Here is a 24,265-nt window from a genome sequence, read left to right as displayed (position 1 = left end):
GAAATTCACTTCAAATGAAGAAATTGACGAACATCCACACAAAACACATCAAAGAAATTATTGTTGGTCAGACAACAATTTGTGCCATAAAAATAGCATGAGAAAAGGCATCATGAGATAGTTCTATTGAATGTCCATATGATGAAAGAAAAGAAGAAAAATGACTTGGTGAATCCAAAATCATTATGTCAGAAAAAAACTAAGTTCAAATTGATTTGAAAATATTCAAAAAAAAGTGTTAGAGCTTCCTAAATTCATAAACTTTCTGTTTTAATAGTTAGTTATTATTTAGTAATTAAATAATATAGCTAGTAAACTTAGAGGAGAGTTTGTTAGGTCTCCAAACTGTAATATATAAGGAGCCTTTCTTTCTTATTTTGGAATAAGAAAAAACCATTATGTGAATTACTTTCTTTCCATTTTTATTGGATGATGAGCAATTAACAAAAAGTATTCAATTTTAACATGGTATCAGTGAATACACTCTGATTTTTTTTTCCTCTTTCATTTCCTTTCATTTCCTATTTCTTTTGCTTGTTTTTTTTTCCTCTTCTTTATGGCCTCCGACAACGAACAATCTTCTTCGTCCTCCATGGATACCTCAGAACATCAAGAACCATCCCCTTCTAGACCCAATCTGTCTCTGAATCACAGCTATCAACATGATATGTTAGATCCGTATTTCATGCATCCCAACGACAATCCAAGTGTTGCCCTAGTTTCTCCGCCGCTCTCCGCCACCAACTACCATTCTTGGTCGCGCTCCATGATCGTCACTCTCAGATCGAAAAATAAATTAGGATTTGTGACCGGTGCTCTTCCTCGTCCTCCAAATATTGATCGTCTTTCAATCGCGTGGGATCGTTGCAACACTATGCTCATGTCTTGGATCACCAATTCATTGGAACGTGAAATTGCCCAAAGCGTCATGTGGATGGAATCTGTTTCTGAAATATGGGCTGAACTTCGTGAAAGGTATCATCAAGGTGATGTTTTTAGGATTTCTGATTTGCAAGAAGAAATTTATAGCCTTCGTCAAGGTGATTCTTCAATTACTTCTTACTATACCAAACTAAAGCAATTGTGGCAAGAGTTAGAAATTTTCGTCCTTTACCTTCTTGTTCTTGTAATATGAAATGTTCGTGTGCCCTAATTCCCAAGATTCGTGAATATCGTGATGAGGATTATGTAATTCGTTTTCTAAAAGGCCTTAATGAGCAATACTCTGCAGTTCGATCTCAAGTGATGTTAATGGATCCTCTTCCTAGTATAAACAAGGTATCTTCTGTTAGTACAACAAGAAAGACATCTTTTTCCTAATCCTGAGGAGTCTCCTACCATTGCTGCCATTTCTAATCATAGTGGAGGTTTGCCTAAGGGTCGTGGTCGTGGTCGCGGTTCTCGTTATTGTACTCATTGTAATCATCATGGCCATACTGTGGAGGTTTGTTTCCGAAAACATGGTTTTCCCCCTCATTTTCACAAGAATGGTAACAACTCTGCTAAGGTTTGTGCTGCTGATTCTGTTAACATTGTCGATGATCAAAAGTCACAATCTCTCGATGAGCCTTCTAGTGATTTACATTTTGGTTTCACACCCGAACAACAAAAGGCTCTTCTTTCCTTACTTCACCCTTCTTCAAGTGTCAACCATTTAGTAAATCCTGCACAATCAGGTTCTTTTTCTTTTTCTCATGTCTTCAATATTAATAATGCCAATTCATGGATATTAGACACTGGAGCCACAAATCATGTTTGTTTTACTGCTTCTTTGTTTCAATCCCCCAAACGTATTAATTCTGTTCATATTAAATTGCCTAATGGATGTACCATAGTCACTGAACTAGCTGGAACTATTTATTTTACGGCTGATTTTTATATGTGTGATGTTCTCTTTATTCCTGAGTTTTCTTGTAATCTTATCTCTATTCCATGCTTGACAACTTCTCTTAATTGTCACTTGTTTTTTTATGCTCATAAGTGTTGGATACAGGACAATCTTACTCAGAAGAGGATTGGTACAGCTGATCTTATTCATTGATTATACTTATTGTCTGATCGTTGTTCCCCTATTGCTGATTCCCCTCCCAATACTTGTAATTTTGGTAATTGTTTAGCAAATGTCATAGGTTCTGTTTGTAATATTTGGCACCACCATTTTGGTCACCCATCTAATGATACTTTGACGCATATTAATAAAAGTTTCCCTTTTGTTAAATTCCCTAAGTGTCACTCTGCTTGTGATGTTTGTTTTAAAGCTAAGCATAAGAGATTACCTTTTCCCCATAGTATTACTGTTGCAGATTTTTGTTTTGACTTTATTCATATGGATATTTGGGGTGCTTTTTATGTGCCATCTATTTTTGGTTTCAAGTATTTTTTAACTATTGTTGATGATAAGTCTCGTTTTTGTTGGATTTATCTCATGAAATTGAAGTATGAAACCTCTTCTTTAGTTAAATCTTTTGTTTCCATGGTCAAAACTCAGTTTGGTAAAACTGTGAAATGAATACGTTCTGACAATGGAACCGAATTTTCTCTTAAGGACTTTTATCAATCTCATGGGATTATCCATCAAACTTCATGTATAGAAACGCCTCAACAAAACGGCATTGTTGAGCGCAAGCATCAACACATCTTAACTGTTGCACGTGCCATCATGTTTCAATCACATTTGTCTATTAAATTTTGGGCTCATTCTATCATTCATTCAGTTTTTTTAATCAATAGATTGCCATCTAAATTTCTTAAGTTTGACTCTCCGTATCATGTTTTGTATGATCGTTTGCCTGATATTTCTGAGTTGAGAGTGTTTGGTTGCTTGTGTTATACTTCTACTTTAAAGTCTAATAGAAAGAAATTTGACTTTCGTTCTCGCAAATGCATTAATTTAGGACATAAACCTGGTACAAAAGGCCATGTTCTTTTTGATTTACACAATAAGGAGATTTTTGTTTCACGTGATGTTATATTCTTTGAAAATGTTTTTCCTTTTCTTATTGTCAATCAAAACAAACAGGGTATTGTTTTTCCTACAACCAATCCTATATCACATGACTTCACATTTGACATTCACACCCCTGACAATAATGATATGCTTTTCCAATCTTCTATTTCTACTTCAGTTGAGTCACCCACCATAGGGACTCCTTTGGACAGTATCATACCATCCTCTAGCCCTGCCATTTTGCCCAATTCTAGTGCTTCAACCAGCCCTATTACTCCTGTCCCCAACCAACCTTCCCCATCTATGATACCAACTAGAAAATCTGGTAGGACAATTAACCCACCTTCATATCTTCAAGACTATCATTGTGAGTTATTGACAGGTACAACCCCTAAATTTTTTGGTTCTTCCATGCAACAATCAGGTACTATCTATCCTATTTCTAATTATGTTTCTTATGATCATTTGTCCTCACCTCATAGAATTTTTTCTTTAACAATTTCCACAATTAAAGAGCCTTCTTGTTATTCTACTGCTATTAAAGACAAAAATTGGAGGCTGGCTATACAATCTGAACTTGATGCTCTCAATTCCAATGACACATGGGAATTAACTACATTGCCTCCTAATAAGTCTGCCATTGGTTGTAAATGGATTTTTAAGTTAAAATTTTACGCTGATGGGTCTACCGAGCGTTATAAAGCTCGACTTGTGGCCAAAGGCTTCAGCCAAACTGAAGGCCTTGATTATTTAGAAACTTTTAGTCTTGTGATAAAAATGACTACTTTACGATTGTTGTTATCTGTTGCTGCTTCTAACAACTGGTTTTTATTTTAATTAGACATTAACATTGCTTTTCTCCATGGAGATTTGGTTGAGGATGTTTACATGAAAATACCTCCTGGTCTTCATATTGAGAATAGAAATCTGGTTTGTAAACTCAAACGATCACTTTATGGATTGAAACAAGCAAGTCGTCAATGGAACTCTAAACTTTGCAACACTTTGATTGAGCTTGGCTTTCTTCAATCCAAAGCCGATCATTCCTTGTTTACAAAACAGACATCTGTTGGTTTTACTATTATATTAATTTATGTGGATAATCTTCTACTTGCAGATGATGATATGAATGAAATCACACGTCTCAAATCTGTCTTGCATTCCAAATTTAGTATTAAAGATTTGGGTGTTGTTAAATATTTTCTAGGCTTTGAAATTGCAAGGAACTCCAAAGGCATCTCAGTTTGTCAACGCAAATACGCTTTGGATTTATTGGAGGACACGGGTCTCTTGGCTTGCAAGCCTTCATCCACACCCATGGATCCTACTCTCAAATTACACACAACTTCTGGCGATCCTCTTTCTGACCCTATTGTTTTTCGTCGTTTAATTGGTAAATTGCTTTCTGTTTTATTTTGGAATAAGCTTTCTGTTAGAGCTTCCTAAATTCATAAACTTTCTGTTTTAATAGTTAGTTATTATTTAGTAATTAAATAATATAGCTAGTAAACTTAGATGAGAGTTTGTTAGGTCTCCAAACTGTAATATATAAGGAGCCTTTCTTTCTTATTTTGGAATAAGAAAAAACCATTATGTGAATTACTTTCTTTCCATTTTTATTGGATGATGAGCAATTAACAAAAAGTATTCAATTTTAACAAAAAGTATTTGAAAATGATGAGAAAATTAAAAACCCTCTATATATATTGAAAGTTATTAGATTTTATTGTAAATCAACCGATCAAGTGCATCAATTTACATCGTAGGCAAGAGAGTTATAAACTATGATTGATATAGGATTAAATTGTAAATCGTCTCTTGTGAATTTAGATTGATATTGATTAAATTATAAACTCTAATAAACATAGAATCTATCTAAGGTTTGAGATAAGGAACTACTATTTTTTTTTTTTTTTTTGACAAATGTATTTGTAATTCATTGGTAATATAAGACATGATATTTGTAATTTACATAAGTTTAATAAAAAAAAGTTTTACACAAACAACAAAGATGTGTCAAGAAAAAATTAAAGAACAAAGTTATATATATAATAATCTATTCTAACATAAATTCATTAATTTACAAATTTTTTTATATACTCCCTCTAAAATAAAATATAAACAATAATGATATTCAAAAAATTAATGTATGTAATTTAAATTTAAGTTAAATACATTAATTTTTTATCTATCTAACTTAAATTTAAAATAAATACATCAACTTTTCTAATGCGTTTTTTTATTATAATTCACTCTAGAAGGAGTATATATAATATTGTATAAATATAGTACTAATTATTAATATAGACAAAATTTGAAGCAGCCAGTAATAGACGACAAGATGAACGAAGAACCCACCAACTGGCCTACCATACAGAAAATCACAAGAATCTTCATTATATCATCATATGTTACCTCGATTATTTCTCCCAAGAAGTCCTTCCATAATCACTTTTTTCTTATACTCCTCCGAATCTAAATCCACGATGTCGTTTGACTTCACTTTGGGACCAATATCATCGTCGTTTACAACAACATTATTCCTTAAACGAGGGATAAAATACAACCAAGCAGAAGTGCAAAGGATGGCACAAAAACGACCCCAAAATATCATTATCACTAATGTTACAACTAGTACGGACATTCCAACTATAGAATCGTACGAGCTTCGCGCGTTTTTTAGGTTCTTTGATGTCGTTTTGGTTTTTATTGTAGACGACAGCCTCCGATCCTGTCGTTTTGGTCGTTGTTCGCGCGTGTGATCCTCTGCAATGTTATTGTTCGGATTTGGACCGTGCCTTGTCTGAACCAAACATTAACAAACAAAACTCAAATATTAAAAGATACTATTATTAACTAAAAAATGTACTATCAAAATATTGATTTAATAAAAAAATTAAATTCTGATAAAAAAAATTTGATAAAAATTATTTTATTGAACATATATAAATATTAAACTTACCAATTCACTACTGCTTAATTGTGATTATATTCTTAATAACATTATTTCCTCTAAAATAAAATAAAAATAAAAATAAAAAGTATTTGAAAATCACATGTACGATCATATTTAGATTAAATATATAATTTTTTAATTATAATTTTGATTTTATTAATTAGTTTAAATTAAGGATTAAGAATTAGAAAACTCGAGTTTAAACTCGGGGGGAAAAGTGATGTTTATATAGATATATACCTGGGTGGGTGTATAATATGGAGTGGAGGGGAGCACCGTAGGCGGCTGAGTTGACGGTGGAGGGTTGGTTGCCGGAGCTTGAGACTTTTTACCATGAAGAATTGTTGACTTTGACCGAGACTTTGAATATTGAGCTTTAACATTAGAGAATGAAGCTTCAAGCGGCACCGTTTTGGACGTTGACTTTGTTTTAATTCGAATCCTTCTCCATGAAAACCAACTACTTCTCTTTTGCTTTGGAATAGAGTTAGTCTCTTTAATCGTTGAGGGTTTATTTGGTAAGTGGGATCTAAAACAACAAAGAAAAATAGAAGTTTTTGATTTTGAATATTGAGTAGTATTTGTGTTTTTGTTGATTTTGGCCATGGCAAAAAAAAAAACAAAAAAGAAAAATAATAGTGCTAGCTATAGGAATGAGAGATGAACATGATAATTATGATTTATGAAGTTGATGGTGGATTTTTGAGACCGGAATTATGTATACGGTTTAGTCCCTTGATGATGATGAAAGCATGATTATAATATTTGAGGGGTATGGTATGGGAAATTGTGTTTTAATGTTTTTATATAGAATGTGTTTTAATTCTTTTGATAAATGAAGTTGTGGTTTATGGTAGACTTGGACTTTGTCATTTTAGTCTAATACACGTTTACACCTTCCTCACGTTTCCAATTTTATTTTATTTCTCCCCATTAATTTATAACTTATTCTATGCCTTCGCTCCAATTTTCAATATGGAGGCTTTTGCTTATTAAATAAATAAATAAAATGAATCCTTTTGCTTATTACGTGCATGCCTTGTCGCGACTAAGGGTGACGAAATGGGACAATGTTCACATCCAAATGTTTACAACTTCGTATAGAATTTCTTAAGGCAATACATAGGTGGGTTTTAGTGGATTTGACCAAAATTAAAACCAAAATCGTGTAGAGAATATTGGGATTAGACTGATAAAAAAAAATTAGTTTGTTACATGGTTAGAGTGGGTCAAATTGTTCATTTTTTTGATTGAGTTGAGTTGGATATTAAACTTTTTTTTTTAATTTAATTGATAATGGTGAATTATCGTATTTTTTTTAATAAAATGCACAACCATAATTTTTCCCAAAAAATATAGCAAAACCTATTTTTGCTATCTTTTTTAGCAAAATCACAAAATTGATGATAAAAAAACTATTTTTTTATAGTAAAATACAATTAACGAGAATATAAAAATCACAAAATTTATCATAAAAACTTTCATTGCAAGCATCAATATAACCAAGGTAACAAGGTTCTGGAAATTGCATAAAATGATTGCAAGTATCAAAATAACTAAAGTGCAACATCCTAAATAAGCAAATATTTTTTGGAACCGAATCACCAGGGTAAGATGGGTACATTTTTTGAGTTTTACCCAACACCTAAATTTTTTGAGTTATTCACTATTTTGTGGAACTAGGATCACTTGTAGCGGCTTAAAATTTCAAGTGTTTCTCAAATTCAATGGAGTCGCAACTAAAATTTATTTTAAAATAAGGAAAATATTGAGAAATCCTTAAAAATAAAAAATATAAACAAAATGGTATTTGAAACCAAATTTTGAGTTCGTGAGTCGATTATGCGTATGAAAGATATTAAAACCCTACAACATCCGTTAAAATACGGTTACCTATAATTAATTGTGCAAAATTAATGTTAACTTATATAAATTTATCTCTCCTTTTTATAATACAAGTATAATTTTAATATAAAATAATTTAATCATAAAAGTATATTTAAAACATAGAGAAAAAAAGAAAATTTTATTATTATTATTATTATTATTATTATTATTATTATTATTATTATTATGTTTGACAAGAGTGCAATCTTGTTCTTACGTATCTTCCTGGTGCGATGGAGAAATCAAAGCTACGTAGTTTTTAGGTATAAAATGTGGATGTGTTGATTGCTTGAAAGAAATTGCGTTTTTGTTGTTGATAAAAAAGGAGTCTGTTTTGACAGAGAACAAAAAAAAATGACAGAGCTTGTTTGGTTTGAATAATTATTTTGAAAAAATTGAGTTTTAAGACTATCAAGTTGTACAACTTGTGTCTCAAAAATTCAAGGAGTAAAAATATGTCACATCTAATTTAAACCTCTTATGAATATTTTATATTATTATCGGTTTTAAAATTGAGTTTCAAAATCATCAAATAGTACAACTTGTATTTTAACAACTCGAAGAATAAAAATGTCACATTTAATTAATCAAATTTAAAAAGTTGATTTTAGATTTATTTATTTATAAAAATAAGTTTTAGAACTATCAAGTAGTATAATTTATGTTCTCCAACTTATGGATTAAAATGATGTCGTTTCTAGTCAACCTTTTGATAATAATTTTTATTTATTAATTTGTTTATGAGTTTTAATTTATTAATTTATATGTGAAGATGAGATTTAGAACTATCAAGTTGTCACAACTTGTGTCCTAAAAAATCAAAGGTTAACAAATGTCACATCTAATTAATCATTTATGTCGGATATTAAATAAATTTAGATGATATTATAAAACATCAATAATAATACTTTAATAGCATTAAACAAACATTTGGTACTTATGATCACGCCGAATTAACAATTTTCTCTTTTTTAACATCTTTCTCACATTTAAGTCTGAATTAAACCAATCACGCTTCCTTGAAGTAAAACATGTCATACTCAATAAAAGCACGCTGCTAGGTACGGTTTCCCATTCATCTTTTACAGCAAAAGAAAAGGTTCAAAAAAAAAAACATTTACTCCACTTTCTCAATAAAATAAAATGTTCATACTAGAATGAATGATATTTCAACAAAAAAAAACAGAGAAATGAAATTTGAAGAGATACCTGATAGGTAGAACGAAGAATCGGGAATCGAGACTACGATGGTGAACTTTGAGAAGCTAACTATGAAGCTTTCGAGCTCAATTATTTTTATTTAACTTTTTTTTCAAGCATAATATTTTTTAACTGCATCTGAATTTACTGGAAGTGAAAGCTCCTCTCCATCCATTTCTGCGAGTATTAGAGCTCCCTCAAAGAAAGCTTTTTTTACACCATATGGTCTATCATAGTTTGGAGTCCATTTTCCACGAGAATCTTTTTTTATGAGCAATATTTTCTTTAACACTAAGTCCCCTCCTTGAAACTCTCAATGATAAACTTTATTCTCCTATGCTTTTTTAAGTCTTTTTTGATATAGATGACCATGGGATAAAGCTATCATTCTTTTCTCTTCTATGAGATTCAATTGGTCATATCGTGATTGAACCCATTATGCATCTTCTACTTTTGTTTCCATCAAGACTTTGATAGAGGGAATTTCAACTTCAATGGGAAGTACTGCTTCCATTCCATACACCAATGAGAAAGGATTTGCCTCTGTTGAGGTGCGAACAGAGGTTCTATAGCCATTTAATGCAAAGGGAAGCATTTCATGTCAATCCTTATATGTTTCCACCATCTTTTGTATGATCTTCTTGATATTCTTATTTGTTGCTTCTCCAGCCTCATTCATTTTTGGATGATATGGAGAGGAATTATGGTGCTAAATTTTGAAACTATCACACAACTCTTTCATCATTTTGTTATTCAGATTAGTCACGTTATCAATGATTATTTTATTTGGCAAGCTATATCGACAAATCAATTCTCTTTTGATGAATCTGATAACCACATTTCTCGTCACGTTGGCATAAGAAACGGCTTCAACCCATTTTATGAAATAATCAATAGCTACTAGGATAAAACGGTACCCATTTGAAGCCTTAGGCTCGATGAGTCTAATAACATCCATTCCCCACATTGAAAATAGCCATGGTGATGTTAAAAAATTCAAATATGTGGGTGGTACATGTACTTTATAAGCATAAATTTGACATTTATGACATTTCTTTATGAAACTAAAGCAATCAGACTCCATGGTCAACCAATAGTAGCCAGCCCTTAAGATTTTTCTTGCCATTGTGTGCCCATTTGCCTGAGTTCTGAAAGAACTTTTATGAACCTCTTGAATGATTTTCACTACTTCCGCTTGATCCACACATTGAGGAGAACCATATCATGATTTATTTTTATAAAGCACATCACCATTTAAGAATAAGTTCATTGACAACTTCCTTAAAACCCTATTGTTGTTCTTTGAAACACCCAATGGATATTCCTTATTTTTGACATAGAATTTGATATCATAAAACCATGGCTTGTCGTCAGACTCTTCTTCTATTGATAAACAATATGCAGGCTTACCCTTTTATTGAATTTTTACGACCGGCATATCTTGACCGATGTGCATTTTGAACTTTGATGACAATGTGGCCAGAGCGTCAGCCAATTGGTTTTCTTCTCGAGGAATATGATGAAAAGTGATTTTCTCTAAGTGTTCTATCAATTCTTTGATATGCGCATGATACAAAATCAATTTGGAATCTCGAGTTTCCTACTCTCCTTTCGTCTGATGGATCACCAACAATAAGTCTCCATATACCTCAAGAATTTTTACCTTTGATTCAACAATTGTTTCAATGCCAATAGCACATGCCTCATATTTTGCAATATTGTTTGTGCAATTAAAACACAATCTAGCCGTAAATGGAATTAATTGGTTCTCTAGGGAAATCAAAATGGCTCCAATTCCATGCCCTAATGCATTAGAAGCACCACCAAACACCAACGTCCATTTCTCTTTGTCGGGTGATTCAGTATCTTTGAAAAAAGTCATTATGCCTTCATCGGGAAATTCACACGGCATTGATTGATAACCTTCTACAGGTTGTTGGGCCAAATACTCAACTAGTGCACTTCCTTTGATATCGTTATGTGTAACATATACGAAGTCGTATTCTGATAATAATATCTGCCAACGGGCAATCCTTCTAGTAAGAATATGATTTTCAAAGATGTACTTAATTGGGTCCATTTTAGACACCAACCGTGTTGTATGACATAACATGTATTACCTCAACCAACGAGCAGCCCATGCTAATGCACAACATGTTTGTTCAACCAACGAATACCTTATTTCACATCTGGTGAACGTTTAGCTTAAATAATAAATAACATGTTCTTCCTTACCAGATTCATCATGTTGCTCCAGTACACAACATTGACTCGTCAAGTACTATTAAATACATAATAAGCGGTTTCTCAGGGACACGAGACACTAAGATTGGAGGCTTTGACAAGTATTGCTTAATCTTTTCAAAATTTTTTTGACAATTTTCATTCCATTCAACCTTTTGGTCCTTGCGCAACAACATGAAAATTGGCCCGCATGTAGCGATTAGATATGATATGAACCTGCACATGTAATTCAATCTACCCAAAAAGTCGCAAACCTCTTTTTCCGTGCGCAGAGCCGACATTTTTTGTATTGCTCTTACTTTACTTGGGTCTACCTCTATCCCTTTTTGACTAATGGTAAACCCAAGTAACTTTCCTGATCTCGCACAAAAAGTGCATTTACAGGGTTTCATCGAAGTCTCAACTTCTTTAGTCGCACAAACAATTTTTGAAGGTTAACAACATGGTCTTCTTCAGTACGAGACTTTGTAATCATATCGTCCACGTAAACCTCTATCTCCTTATGCATCATGTCATGAAACAAAGTAGCCATTTCTCTTTCATAAGTTGCCCTAGCATTATTCAATTCAAATGACATCACTTTATAACAGAAAGTTCCCCATTGTGTGATGAATGTGGTTTTTTTCCATATCCTCAGGAGCCATCTTGATTTGATTGTACCTTGAGAAACCATCCATGAAGGAGAAAATAGAATATTGAGTTGTGCTATCCATTAGGACACCAATATAAGACAGAGGAAAATCGTCTTTAGGACTAGCTTTATTTAAATCCCGATAATCAATGCACATTCGAACCTTTCCATCCTTCTTTGGAACTGGGACAATATTAGCCACCCATTGGGGATATTTTGCTACTGCTAAGAAATCAACATCAAATTGCTTCTTAACTTCTTCCCTAATTTTAAGTGACATATCAGGCCTCATCCTTCTCAACTTTTGTTTAATTGGAGCACATTCAGGCTTGAGCGGTAGCTTGTGTTCAACTATGTTAGTATCTAGCCTAGGAATATTCTGATATGACCATGCAAAGACGGCCACATAGTCAGACAAAAGTTTAGTCAGCTTCTCTCATTCACATTTTTTCATTCACATACCAATTTTAATTTCTTTCTTATCAAACTCAGTCCCCTAATTGATCACCTCAACAGGTTCTTGATAGGGTTGGGTTATCTTAGCTTCCTGTTCGATTAGCCTTTCTAGTTCAGAGGAGGCTCAAAATCGTCTTCACAATCCTCATCAACATGATTAATTGGACACTCAAAATTACAAGAAGGGATTTTAGCGCTGTTATTTTCAACACATTCATTTTTACTCTGCATTGTTCAAATTAAGAAAAAAAAAAGGAAAAAGGAAAATATGAATAAAGATTGCCATTTTAAGAAAAGAAAAGAAGAATAGAAAAGAAGACGGTTGTAGAATTAAAAAATGTATTTATTGATAATGAGAACGAAATGGAAATACATGTGCCCTAATTAATTATCCTTATAGCTTTGGGCAGAGAAAAAGGAGTTGAAATACATAATTACTTTGAACATGAATTAACAAATGCGAGAACCTCGATGATCTTCCAATTGTTGGGACTGATGTTTGGAGGATAAGTGTACACTAATTTGAGGGTACCATCATTAACATATTATTGTACCACAACAGGCACCTGATCAACATATATTATTTCGGCGCTTTGAAGGGTTTGGCAAATGTCACAAATAGGAATATTTTGTTAAATCGGTACCTAGTTTTCCAGACCAGTCTTCTTGTTTTCCCTTTTTTCTATCACAGCCTTTTCTTTATCTACTTTGGTAGGTAAATATCCCAACTCATACATATTTTTCTTCTTTGGTATTTCCAACAATTTCCCTAATTTAACAAAAATTCTTCCTTCCAACATGGTTTTGGTAGACTTCAAAGATGTGATAGACAATTTTGGTTCTTTTAAGCGAGATCCTTCACCCATGAAGAATGCATTGGCAATTTCTAATGCTTGGAAAGAAGTCTATTTGGCTTCCTCCGTGTCTTCGATGTAACTCATGGAAGATAGATGACTCACTATCATATCTTCTTCCCCAAATATTATTATTAGTTTATCGTTCACTATAAACTTTAGTTTTTTATGGAGAGTGGATGTCACTACTCCAACAGCATGAATCCACGGCCTCCCTAAAAGGCAACTGTATGCTGGTTTAATATACATCACTTGGAAAGTTATTCCAAAGTTATAGGGTCTGATTTGAACCAGCAAGTCCATCTCACCAATAACTTGTCTCCTGGATCCATCAAATGCTTTCACCACCATAGTATTGAGCTTCATACACGCTCAATCAACAAATCGCTTTGAAGTATCGATTTTGACATAACATTTAATGACGAACCATTGTCAACTAGCACATGTGCAAGAATATGATCGTGACACTTCACAAAGATGTGTAGTGCTTTATTATGCTATGTCCCTTCAACTGGTAATTCGCCATCGCTAAAACACAGACAACTACTAGCGGTGATATTATCGATAACTCCATCAAACTGGTCGACAATGATATCTTGAGTAACATGGGCCTCATTTAAAACTTTCATGAGTGCCCTTTTATGTGCTTCAGAGTTCAATAACAAGGAGAGAACATATATCTTGGAAGAGGTTTTATTTAGCTGATCCACCACCTTATATTCACTTTGCTTGATAAATTTCAAACATTCGTTAGCTTCTCCTTCAAGCACCATTTTTTGGGTGCTAATTTCTTGTCCTTTATGGCACGATACATTGCTTCTTTCCCTTTTTTCTCCATGACCTTCCTTTTTCCTAAGTTGTTTAGAAGCGTATACTCGACCACTCCGAGTCATCCCACCAATCACTAAAATGTTGGTGATATCAGTTCCTTTAGGTTCACAGCTATCATTTGATTGATGACTGGCCAAGTAGAATGTGACTTCATAATTCCATGGTACCGCTTTAGTATTTTGATAAGGAAAAGGGGTTGGTTCTTGAACAATTATTGCATTTGGCCCGTGAAGAGTTGGTTTAAGATTCTCTTTTCTATAGAGGATTTCCAATGGTCTTTGGAAAGATCTATTATTTTTCATGTACGGCTTTATGGTCAATACATGATCATCCTTTGCGCATTGGTTTATTTCATCTTCAATAACATTGACATAGGTATTCCATTGGCCCGGTAAAGGATTACTCCCTACGTTGGGACCGTCTTCTTTGAAGGTAAGCCATCTTGCATTAATCAATTTTTGCACTTTAGATTTTAGGGATTGACAATCTTCGATGGAATGCCCTACGACTTCTGCATGGTATTCACATTTGGCATTTGGGTTGTACTATTTTGGGTATGGTGGTTCCAAAGGTTTCATTGGTTTTAGGACTACCATTGAATTCTAGAGTAGGTGAGGCAACAATTGGTTGTATGTGACAAGAATCAGGTCAAAACGGGTTATCTTCTTTTCTCGATTAATTGGTTGTTTGTAGTGATTCAGGATTGGATTTTGGTTCCATTGATTTTGTTGAGAAAACATGACAGGTGGTGGTTGGACCAGAGGTGGTTGATAATAAGTTTTCTTTGAAGGGTGAGGTCGTAGCCATATATGGATAGGAAGTGTAAGGAATTTGGGGGGTATTGGGGGCTGAAAGTTTGGAGGTCGATAAGAATTCATGGCTGGAGAATAAGAGATCTTTGGGTTTTCCACTACAGTGTTAGTATCCCCTTCTTTCCTCTTTGTAAATCCCATCTGGGGTTTCTTCATACCAATCGTTCCACACACGATCTTACCACTTCTCATGCCATTTTCTACTCTTTCTCTTATCATAACCATGTTAGAAAAGTTTGATGACATACTCTCAATCATCTTATCATATAAGGGCAATTGTAGAGTATCCATAAACATACCAACCATTTCTCTTTCAAATAAAGGAGGATCTACTTGCGATGCAACTTCTTTTCACCGTTGTGCATATTCTTTGAATGTTTCATAGTCCTTTTTCGAATAATTTTGCAATTGCATCCTGTCAGGGGCTATGTCAATGTTATACCTATATTGTTTCAAGAAGGCATCAGACAAATCGTTCCACGAACGCATTTGATTTAACTCGAGATGCATATATCAATTTAATGATGCCCCACTCAATCTGTCTTGATAAAATATGGATGAGAAGTTTGTCATTTTGAGCATGAGAAACCATTTTTTCTACAATACATGGTCATATGGTTTTTAGGACACGTGGTACCTTTGTATTTTCCAAACTCAGGTATCTTGAATTTTGAAGGGATCACCACATCGGAACCAAGCACATATCAAAAGCTTCGAGACCATAGACATTACTTACTTCAATTGCTTTTATTTTTTCTTCTAAAACATGGAATTTTTCTTTCGATTGTGTATCATCACCAACATAAGGTTGTTGCCCGTTTACATTAGCATCAAAATAGGGTACTTGGGGTGTGCTTAATGGAGTATTTTCTAAGGGTATAGTGTTTTGGGGTGGTCCGTAGTAGCCTATAGAATATGGAATTTGTGGCTGGTTTAGGTTTTGGGGGTTGATAGTTGAGTGGTTTGAGTTGTTGTCCATGGTATTGATGACTATAGGCGGAGTATAACCAGATAGGAGACCATATATAGGAATTTGCATGGCTGTCGCACGAAACTATTGGGTAGTTGGGGTAAAGGCTGGTGGGTGAGAAATAATAGTTTGATGCTCTTCATTTGCAGTTGGAGGATCCCCATCTGTATTCTCCTTTCTTGCTAAAGCCTGTATAGCCTCTAGGATTCGATCAACCTTGTCCTTCAATTGGCTAACATCCGCTCTCATCACTTCTTGGTTTTGTTCAAGTTCATCCATGATCTTGGTGTTTGCGCGAGTCCGATAAGGGTGTCGCAGAAACAGTTTTATTGACTTTTTCTGAAAGATCATATGATGCTAGTTAAAAAATATGAACATTTATATGCATGCATGTGGTTATTAGAGAACCATTGATTCCACAACCTAGGCACAAACATCTTTTTAGAAAACTCGAAAAAAGCTCATTCATTGATATTTAAAAGGGTACAAGTGCAACATTTTTCTCCATATCTGAAATACATTGTTTCTATCCCTCTCGGAGAATTAAACTATTCATTGCTTCTACCAAACTATTACAATGTTTAATGAAAGTAATAATCTCAACAGGTATGGCAAATGGAACTATGCTTGCTTCTGCTATCCTTAAGAGTACTGGGACCCTTTCGATGGCTTGGTTGGCTATGAAAGTGAGTTTTTCACAATGATTCATCCATATTATCTCTTTTTGCCCGAGCATCTCTATTGCTTCAACTTGTTCCATCATTTGTTTTCTTAACGTATTTGCTTCCTCTTGTTCCTTCAACCACGTATCTTGGTACATAGCAACAACTTATTGTTTTTCAATTTTTTCTTCTTCTATCCTTGTCTTATATTCTACTACCACTCTCTCCAACTGTTGTTTCAAATCTTCCAATTGTCTTTTTTGCATTTCTTTAACTGATTTCTGAATCTTTCAACCATTTTCTCAAGTTTTCAACCTCTTCTCACGCTTGAACTTTTTCTTGTATTCTCAAACATAAAGACTCGTCGGAAGCCCTTAAATTGCATTAAAGTTTGAGCTTATAATCTTCCTCTACCTTCTCCCTCTTATTTGATCTTTCAAGAGAAATCTCCTTCTGCTCATTTTCCAACAGGGCGATCTCATATGCTCGACAGACTACCATAAACTCTTCTCACATATTCTTCTTTTTCTCTTCCACCTATAGAATTGATATTGGATTGCATTGGTGTTTCATCGACTGCCTCAGATGTACGACAAAAATGTAGCTTAATCTCTTGGACCCTATTCTTGACCCACTGTCTGTAGCAATCATCTGCACCACAACTTCTACTTCCTAGTTCCTTCCTTTTTCTAATTATCATATTCCAATATTGACACACTCTCCTCAAACATTCAATGTTTTCTAAACCTATGTCATAAAGAATAAAATGGGTTATTAGTTTTGACATTGGTTCTCCTATGATAGGATACCCAAGTTGCCTCAAGGCCAATATTGAGCTATAATTTATACAACCTTTAGTCCCCATAAGTGGCAGATTAGAGAATGTTCCATATTGGTATATTACTTCTTTTACCTCACTCCATCTAGCATACCATCGAACTATTTTTTCATTAAGATCTACCAATCTCCGAGCCCATTCTCGATTATCATTTATGTCAACATAACAAATCTTGAAATCATTGATAGGGCAACGCTTTTGGCACCCACTATCAAACATATGATTCACCAATCAGACGTACAAAACCGGTAAACAACATAAAATTCGCTTGCCTTTTTTCTTATGACAATAGTTAAGTGTATAGTACACGTCGATGAGGACGACTATTGTTGGATTTTCTCCTCTATACTTCAAAGCTATGAAGACATCAATTGTTGCTAAATCAATAATTTCTTCATCACTCAACAACCCCATAGATGGTGAGAGCTAACACCTCCATAAAAACACCTCCATAAAAACACTCCAATCTTGGGTTTCAGCTAAATGATGTGCTCTTTCCTCAAAAAAACTTTTTAGAAAACTAGAAGTCCCTTTCTTCTTTTGGCTAATTAACATTTCCTCTTCAACCCTTAGTATCTCAGCTACTTTGGTTGTGGATGGACAATTTCCCATGCAACGATAAGGTTTTCCTTTTTCTAGGAAATAGCCTAAAATTGGTCCAAACTCTTCCAAAGTAGGCGCAAGTTGGAAGTCTTGAAAGATGAAACATCTCAAAGGAGAGTCGTAGAATTGAGTCAAAGCGGTAATAGCCCCTATTTGTACATCAACACCCAGTAAATCAAGAATCTTTTCATATTTCTTAGTAAATGTTAACATGTGATTAAGCTCGAACAAGCTACGAAGTCCTTTTAAATTGTCAACCTGAAGCTTTTTGGCTTTCAGATTCATAGTTTTCCTTAGCATTGGGATTGTAGAGTTATTGTTGGATCCCATTTTTAATCAAAGATATCCACACCCTAGCTTTGAATTCAATGGTTCTCTAATGGACCTACATAGAAATGAATGATTATGAATATTGTATGGTATGATGTTGTAAATAATTTTTAATGCATGAAAGGAGTGCATGGTATTAAAAAAAAATAATGCTAATAAAACACATATATATACAAAATAATAATAATAATAATAATAATAATAATAATAATAAAGTAAAATGATTTATTAATTTACAAGAATATTATAATGACAACTAATATTTAAGAAATAATAAACACATAAAGTAAAAGAAAAAGAAAAGCAAACAAATATAGAAGAAGAAGAAAAAAAGTAAAAAAATAAACTAAAAAATGCACAATTATTCATGTTAGGCTTGACTCTCTAAGGATCCCCAGTGGAGTCGCCAGCTATAGCAATCTAAAATTTCGAGTGTTTCTCGAATTCAATGGAGTCGCCATCAAAATTTATTTTAAAATAGGAAAAATATTGAGAAACCCTTAAAAATAAAAAATAAATGATCTTTGAAACCAAAATTTGAATTTGGGAGTCGATTATGCGTAGGAAAAATATTAACACCCTACAACATCCGTTAAAACACGGTTACCTAGAATTAATTGTGCAAAATTAATGTTAACTTATATAAATTTATCTCTCCTTTTTAAAATGCAAGTATAATTCTTTAATGGAAAATAATTTAATCATAAAAGTATATTTAAAACATAGAGAAAAAAAATATTATTATTATTGTTGTTTTTGTTGTTATTATTATTATTATTATTATTATTATTATTATTATTATTATTATTATTATTATTATTATTATTATGTTTGACAAGAGTGCAATCTTGTTCTTACGTATCTCCTAGAGCGATGGAGAAATCAAAGCTACGTAGTTTTTGGGTAGAAAATGTGAATGTGTTGATTGCTTGAAAGAAATTGCGTTTTTGTTGTTGATAAAAAAGACAGAGTTTATTTGATTTGAATAATTATTGTGAAAAAAATGAGTTTTAAGACTATCAAGTTGTATAACTCGTGTCTCAAAAACTCAATGAGTAAAAATATGTCACATCTAATTTAATCATCTTAGAAATATTTTATATTAATTTTGATTTTAAAATTGGGTTTCAAAACCACCAAATAGTACAACTTGTGTTTTAACAACTCAAAGATTAAAAATGTCACATCTAATTAATCAAATTTAAAAAGTTTATTTTAGGTTTACTTATTTATAGAAATAAGTTTTAGAATTATCAAGTAGTATAATTTGTGTTATGCAACTCATGAATTAAAATGATGTCGTTTCTAGTCAACCTTTTGATAATAATTCTTATTTATTAATTTATTTATGAGTTTTAATTTATTAATTTATCTTTGAAGATAAGATTTAGAATTACCAAGTTGTTACAACTTGTGTCCTAACAACTCAAAGGTTAACAAATGTCAAATAAATGTAGATGATATTATAAAACATCAATAATATTATTTTAATAGCATTAAATATTTGGTGAATTAATTTAAAAGTGAAAAAACAAGTAAGGCATTGATGTACTTATGAGCATGTTGAATTAACAACTTTCTCATTTTTAACATCTTTCTCACATTTATGGTGCTTTCAATAAAAAATAATTCTGAATTAAATCAATCACGCTTCCTTGAAGTAAAACAAGTCACGCTGCTGATGGGTAAAGTTTCCCATTCATCTTTTACGGCAAAAGAAAAGGTTCAAAAAATTAACATTTACTCCACATTCTTAATAAAATAAAAAGTTCTTACTAAAATGGATGATATTTCAACGATAAAAAAGACAAATGAAATTTGTAGAGATATCTGAGCAATATGATGACAGTCAGAATCTCTAAAACAAATATCATGACATCCTACCTCCATGGCAAAGGCAAGACCAAGCAAGGCCCCCTAAGCCTCAATTGCTATAGATCCATTAATCCATATTTTTGCCACCTCACAACCCTTTTATAATCCCCATTTGAATATCAAATAATGCACCTCATCCCCCATTTGATCGAGTTTTAAATCTCCCTGCATCAATATTGACTTCGAATACTCCCTCTAAAGGCGGGATCCAACTAGAATAGCAAAAACATTCAACAAAAAACAATTTAACTTACAACAGAAGTTAGTAGACGAAGCCACAAAAATAATGCACATAATTTATAGCATTAATTATCTTCTCTTTAAAACAATAAACATTCACGAAATACCATATATTATAAGTAATCACTACAATTAATTTTAGGGCAAGAACGAGGGTTTTGATAACATCGTCTTTTAGAAAATTATAGCATTACCCAATTATAGCATTACCCAATTATAGCATTATATGGGTATTCCCGAGAATAGTATAACCTACCAATAACCTCCTCATACGAGTGAGTGAAGAAGCCAAACAAAAAATGTTGTTTTCTTTCCATCTCTCAAATTAAATAGGTTTCTTAGAAGACAAGAAACTCTATCACTTCTCATTCTATTGAAACTTTTTGTACTTTTTCAGTTTTGATAACATAAATGTAGTGTATAAAGGGTATTATGAGCAAACATTTAGAAGAACACTCTTCAAAAAATCTGCAATCACTGTTATCTTCTTTGATATTGGCGTCAGTTAAAAAACATTTTCCACCAAAAGTGACTCATTTTCAAAATTGTTCCTTTTTAAAATCTTCTTCGATAGAAAGATAAAAGAGACAAAGGTGATCAAATGGAGAAAATTGTTGGAACAAGTTATATAATTCAGAGGAATTGAAATTGAGAAGAAAAACAGAAAGTTTAGAAAACGGAGATTGATTATCAATTTGGACAGTCTGGAGAATGATCAGTCTAGTATTACATATTGTTTTTGGTTTTGAAGGCTTTTATAGAAGCAGTTTTAACTGAATCAGTTACAACAAACTTAACCAACTTCTAACCATATTCTAACTGACTTCTAACTATATTCTAACTAACTAATTACAAATCAATTTGAATTACATTTCACATGCTCCCTAATTCAAAGTGATTCATTTTGATGTTAATCCAATTTTGATCCTCATCTCTTGGAACTTCACTCTCTTCAAGTTTTTTGTTAAAATGTCAGCCTTTTGATCATTTGTATTGCAGTGTTCTTGCCTTATCTTGCCCTTCATTACTTGATCCCTTAGGAAATGGAATCTTATTTCTATGTGTTTGCTCCTTCCATGGACACTTGGATGTCTTGCTAGGTCTATAGTTGATTTATTGTCCATCTTCATCTTCACTACATTATTACTTCTCAGTCCCAGTTCAACCATCAATTTTTCCAGCCACACAGCTTGGCATGCTCCCATGAATGCAGCCACATATTCATCTTCACAAGTAGGCAATGCGCCTATGCTTTGCTTCCTTAAACACCATGACATTGATGACTCATTTATCATGAAAACATAGCTACGGGTGCTCTTCATATCATCTTTATCTCCACACCAATCTGCAATAGTGAATCCAGTCAAATTAGCTTCAACTCCAATCTGCTTCTTAGCATAGTGCAGTCCAAGATCACTTGTTTCCTTGATGTACCTCAAAATTCTTTTAGCTGCCACATAGTGAGATGTTCTAGGGTTTTTCATGTACATACTAACCAACCCAACACTCTGAGCTATGTATGGTCGTGTGTTGCACAAATATTTCAATGATCCTACCAATTGCTTGAATGTTGTAGACTCAACCAGCTCATCATTGCCTTCTTTTGATAGGACCAGACCAGCTTCTGATGGAGTACCATCCCCATTGCAGTCTTACATCTTGAATCTCCTTAGTACATCATCAGCATACTTCTTTTGGTGCATAAAAGTTCCATTTTTTTTTATTACAAACTCAATACCAAGGAAATATGATAGCATGCCTAGACCAGTCATCTCAAATTCCTTCTCCATTCTAATTTTGAATTCATAAATCTATGCTTCATTGCGGCCAGTCAGCAATAAATCATCTACGTATAGGCATATCAGTAGTGCAGGTGTTGATGCTTTCTTCTTAACATAAACTCTGTGCACATTGACATATTTTTCAAATTGTTGCTCTAAGAGGAATTTGTTGATCCTCTTGTTATAGGCCCTAGGAGCTTGCTTTAGGCCATATAGTGTTTTCTTCAACTTATATACATTGTCTTCCTTGCCTCATACTTCATACTTTGGTGTCTGCTTCACATACACTTCTTCCTCCAATGATCCATTGAGGAAAGCTGATTTAACATCCAACTGATGCATAGACCAACCTTTGTAGCTAGCCATTGAGACTACCATCCTTACTATTTCAATTCTAGCTATTGCGACAAATACCTCATCATAGTCCAACCCATGTTTTTGCAAAAAAATCCATTTGCTAAGTCTGGCCTTGTTCTTGGCAATTTGCCCATCAGATTTCAATTTTAGTTTATATACCCATTTCACATCAATTGGTCTCTTTTTCACTGGCAGATTCATCAGCTCCCATGTCTTGTTCTTCTAAATGGCTTTGAGCTCCTCATCCAATGCTACTCTCCATCTAGGATCACTCAAGGCTTCTTCATCACTTACTGGTTATGATTCAACCAACAAGGTAAAATGTGTTAATTCTCCATCTGCATTGATGGCTAAGTCAGATGTCACTTCGTATGGTTGCAATTTGACTGAAGGCTGCCTAGCTCTTTCAGACCTTCTCATAGACTCAAAAGTTGGGCGACTTGTTGTTCCTGCAGGATGGCCTTCATCAAGTCCCATTGCTTCTGCAATGTTGGCTGGACTAATGGAGCTAGCTAGTATGTCTAGGCTAGCTAGGCTACTCAAGTTGGCTTCACTCATTTTCCAGTCTCATCCTTTTGATTTATCCATCAATATGTCCCTGCTTATCACCAACTTGTTCTTGTCTGGATCATATAGCCTGTAAGCTCCAGTGGCATCATATCCCAGTAGCACCTTTTGTTCAGATCTATCATCAAGTTTTTTTCCAGTTTTGAGTTGGTACATGTCTGAAGCATTATGAGCCAAACACCCTCAAATCATTCACAATTGGCTTTCTTCCAGTCCAAGCTTCTTCAGGTGTCCTTGTGTCTAGTCTTTTGGTTGGACACCTATTCAAAATATACACTGCAGTTGATACTGCTTCCCTCCAGAATCTATGAGGCATTTTCTTCCCCATCAACATACTCTTGGCCATGTTCACTATATTTTTGTTTCTCTTTTCAGCCGTGCCATTATGTTGGGGAGTACATGGTGCATTTACTTCATGCAATATCCCTTCTTTTTCACAAAAAATATGGAAATCATGAGAATTATATTTTCCTTCTTCATATGTCCTGATGATTTTTATAATAAAGCCGCTTTGTTTTTCAGCCATTATCTTGAATTTTTTAATCATCTCAAACACTTCATTCTTTCTCTTGATTAGAAATACTAAAATTTTCCTGTAAAATCATCAATAAATGATACAAAGTAATGATTACCTCCTATTGATACTTCTTCAAATGGACCACAAACATCAGAGTAAATTATCACCATCATTCTTGAAGATCGAGTTAGCACTTCAGCCTTGAATGAGTTTTTGTGTTGTTTGGCCTAACAACATTCTTCATACAACTCCTTTGGCATTTTAATTTCTAGAATTCCTTGCACTATTTTCGTGTTATGCAACATTTGAAGGCTTCTGAAATTTAAATGTTCAAGCCTCTGATGCCATAACCAATCTTCATTCCTTACTTCAGCAGCTAGGCACTTGCTCTCATTGATTTGGATATCAATCTTGAAAGTTCTATTTTTAGACAGTGGTGCCTTCAAGATCAGTTTTCTTGAACTATCAAATAATCTCATTTCACCCTGCTCTATCTTCATAGAATACCCCTTTTCAAGTAGTTGTCCAAGACTTAGCAAATTGTTCTTCATGTTTGGCACATACAACACATCACATATGAATGATTGTTTACCATCTCTCATTTGAATCAACATTTTTCTTACTCCTTCTGCCGTTATTGAACTGTTATCTGCAAATTTGATCTCCCTTTTCACCTTCTCATCAATGCTTATAAATCAATCTTTATA

At 33.4% G+C, this 24,265-nt stretch overlaps 2 protein-coding genes across 2 annotated transcripts; both read right to left on the bottom strand.

Annotated features, from left to right (window-relative positions):
• Positions 1–4,974: 4,974 nt before the first annotated feature.
• LOC101500107 (uncharacterized) lies at positions 4,975–6,701 on the bottom strand. Its single transcript, XM_004498068.4, has 2 exons — positions 6,144–6,701; positions 4,975–5,750 (listed from the first exon to the last, which is right to left on the bottom strand). Exons 1-2 carry the CDS (start codon positions 6,507–6,509, stop codon positions 5,352–5,354), a joined length of 765 nt encoding a protein of 254 aa, XP_004498125.1. The 5' UTR covers positions 6,510–6,701; the 3' UTR covers positions 4,975–5,351.
• A 3,889-nt stretch (positions 6,702–10,590) lies between these two features.
• LOC101503517 (uncharacterized) lies at positions 10,591–11,070 on the bottom strand. Its single transcript, XM_027333597.1, has one exon. It carries the CDS (start codon positions 11,068–11,070, stop codon positions 10,591–10,593), a length of 480 nt encoding a protein of 159 aa, XP_027189398.1.
• Between the last annotated feature and the right edge of the window lie 13,195 nt (positions 11,071–24,265).

Source organism: Cicer arietinum, chromosome 4 (assembly GCF_000331145.2).
Source record: "Cicer arietinum cultivar CDC Frontier isolate Library 1 chromosome 4, Cicar.CDCFrontier_v2.0, whole genome shotgun sequence".
In the NCBI taxonomy this organism is placed as follows: domain Eukaryota; kingdom Viridiplantae; phylum Streptophyta; class Magnoliopsida; order Fabales; family Fabaceae; genus Cicer; species Cicer arietinum.
The sequence above is the reverse complement of the archived record's forward strand: the minus strand, read 5'-3'. Positions and strand labels throughout refer to the sequence as shown.

Excerpts from the sequence above, each read along its gene's own strand:
- LOC101500107 (XM_004498068.4), bottom strand. The coding sequence starts at position 6,509 with ATGGCCAAAATCAACAAAAACACAAATACTACTCAATATTCAAAATCA. Across the intron at positions 5,751-6,143 it reads CATATTATACACCCACCCAG|ACAAGGCACGGTCCAAATCC; the intron begins GTATATATCTAT and ends TGTTTGGTTCAG.
- LOC101503517 (XM_027333597.1), bottom strand. The coding sequence starts at position 11,070 with ATGGACCCAATTAAGTACATCTTTGAAAATCATATTCTTACTAGAAGG.